This window comes from Chiloscyllium plagiosum, unplaced genomic scaffold, assembly GCF_004010195.1.
Source record: "Chiloscyllium plagiosum isolate BGI_BamShark_2017 unplaced genomic scaffold, ASM401019v2 scaf_2583, whole genome shotgun sequence".
NCBI lineage: Eukaryota > Metazoa > Chordata > Chondrichthyes > Orectolobiformes > Hemiscylliidae > Chiloscyllium > Chiloscyllium plagiosum.
Window position 1 is genome coordinate 45,407 of NW_025214794.1, and position 942 is coordinate 46,348.

The window sequence follows — 942 nt, forward strand, 5'->3', positions numbered from 1 at the left end:
CCTGCTAAGATTTGCTTTCCCAAAATGCAGCACCTCACATTTATCTGAATTAAACTCCATCTGCCACTTCTCAGCCCATGGGCCCATCTGGTCCAGATCCTATTGTAATCTGAGGTAACCCTCTTCACTGTCCTTTTACCAGAGTGGTCTCCTTGCTGTTGTGTCCAACATGGCGAACCTCCTTTTTGATTTCCGTCCTGTCATTAAATTATCCTGATGGTCGTCTGTAGTCTATAGTATGTATTCCCAAACTCTGATATCGTGCCTATAGCAGTCCCATGACTGTGCCTCCGAGCAGGGTTGTAAAAACCTGAAGGTATCCGATTACATACCTGCAATCACAAAATAAAACTGCAATTTGTTTCACCTCTCAAAAAGTGTACTTTGAATGAGATGTTGCACAAATATGTGGAATTGTATGTCTGTTTTTTCAGTATTCATCCCTGCAGAGCAGAGCGGCTGCAATGAAGGAACATTATGATAGCCAAATCCGTGAACTCCAACAACGGGTCCCTGCAACTACTGAAGCATTGCAGTCAGCTGATACTGCTGAGGAGGTATGGGGGAGAGTTATTGTTACTGTCACAGTAACACAATGAAAGATGCTTGATTGTTCGAGAATATTAGTTTGCTTTCAATGGTATTTTATCCCTTGCTTTGGCACACAACCATTCTAACCAAGTTCTGAAAGGTTGGTGAAATACAGCAACCACTAAAGATTCCTGAAGTGGACTAGAACTTACTGTCACTTTGTTTTATTCTCTCCTAAGAGGGAAGTGCTTACCTTATTGTTGGGAATTGGAGCATTTGCTGATAGAGGGCAAACAGTGCAAACATGGTCCTGACTGCTCCCTGATTGTGCCATCCATTTCACTGAAGGGTGAATGTGATGTCGGCCACCGTTTTTCCCATGGGTCCTGCGGGCAGTCTGACTTTGGCTGT

At 43.6% G+C, this 942-nt stretch overlaps 1 protein-coding gene across 1 annotated transcript in view; it reads left to right on the forward strand.

Moving 5' to 3' along the window:
- Positions 1-614, forward strand: part of LOC122548034 (FK506-binding protein 15-like) — a 16,911-nt gene extending 16,297 nt beyond the window's left edge. The window contains exon 5 of the mRNA XM_043686597.1: positions 435-614. Coding sequence (XP_043542532.1) covers positions 435-599 — 165 coding nt within the window. The 3' untranslated portion in view covers positions 600-614. The remainder of the gene's footprint in view (positions 1-434) is intronic.
- Positions 615-942: the final 328 nt, after the last annotated feature.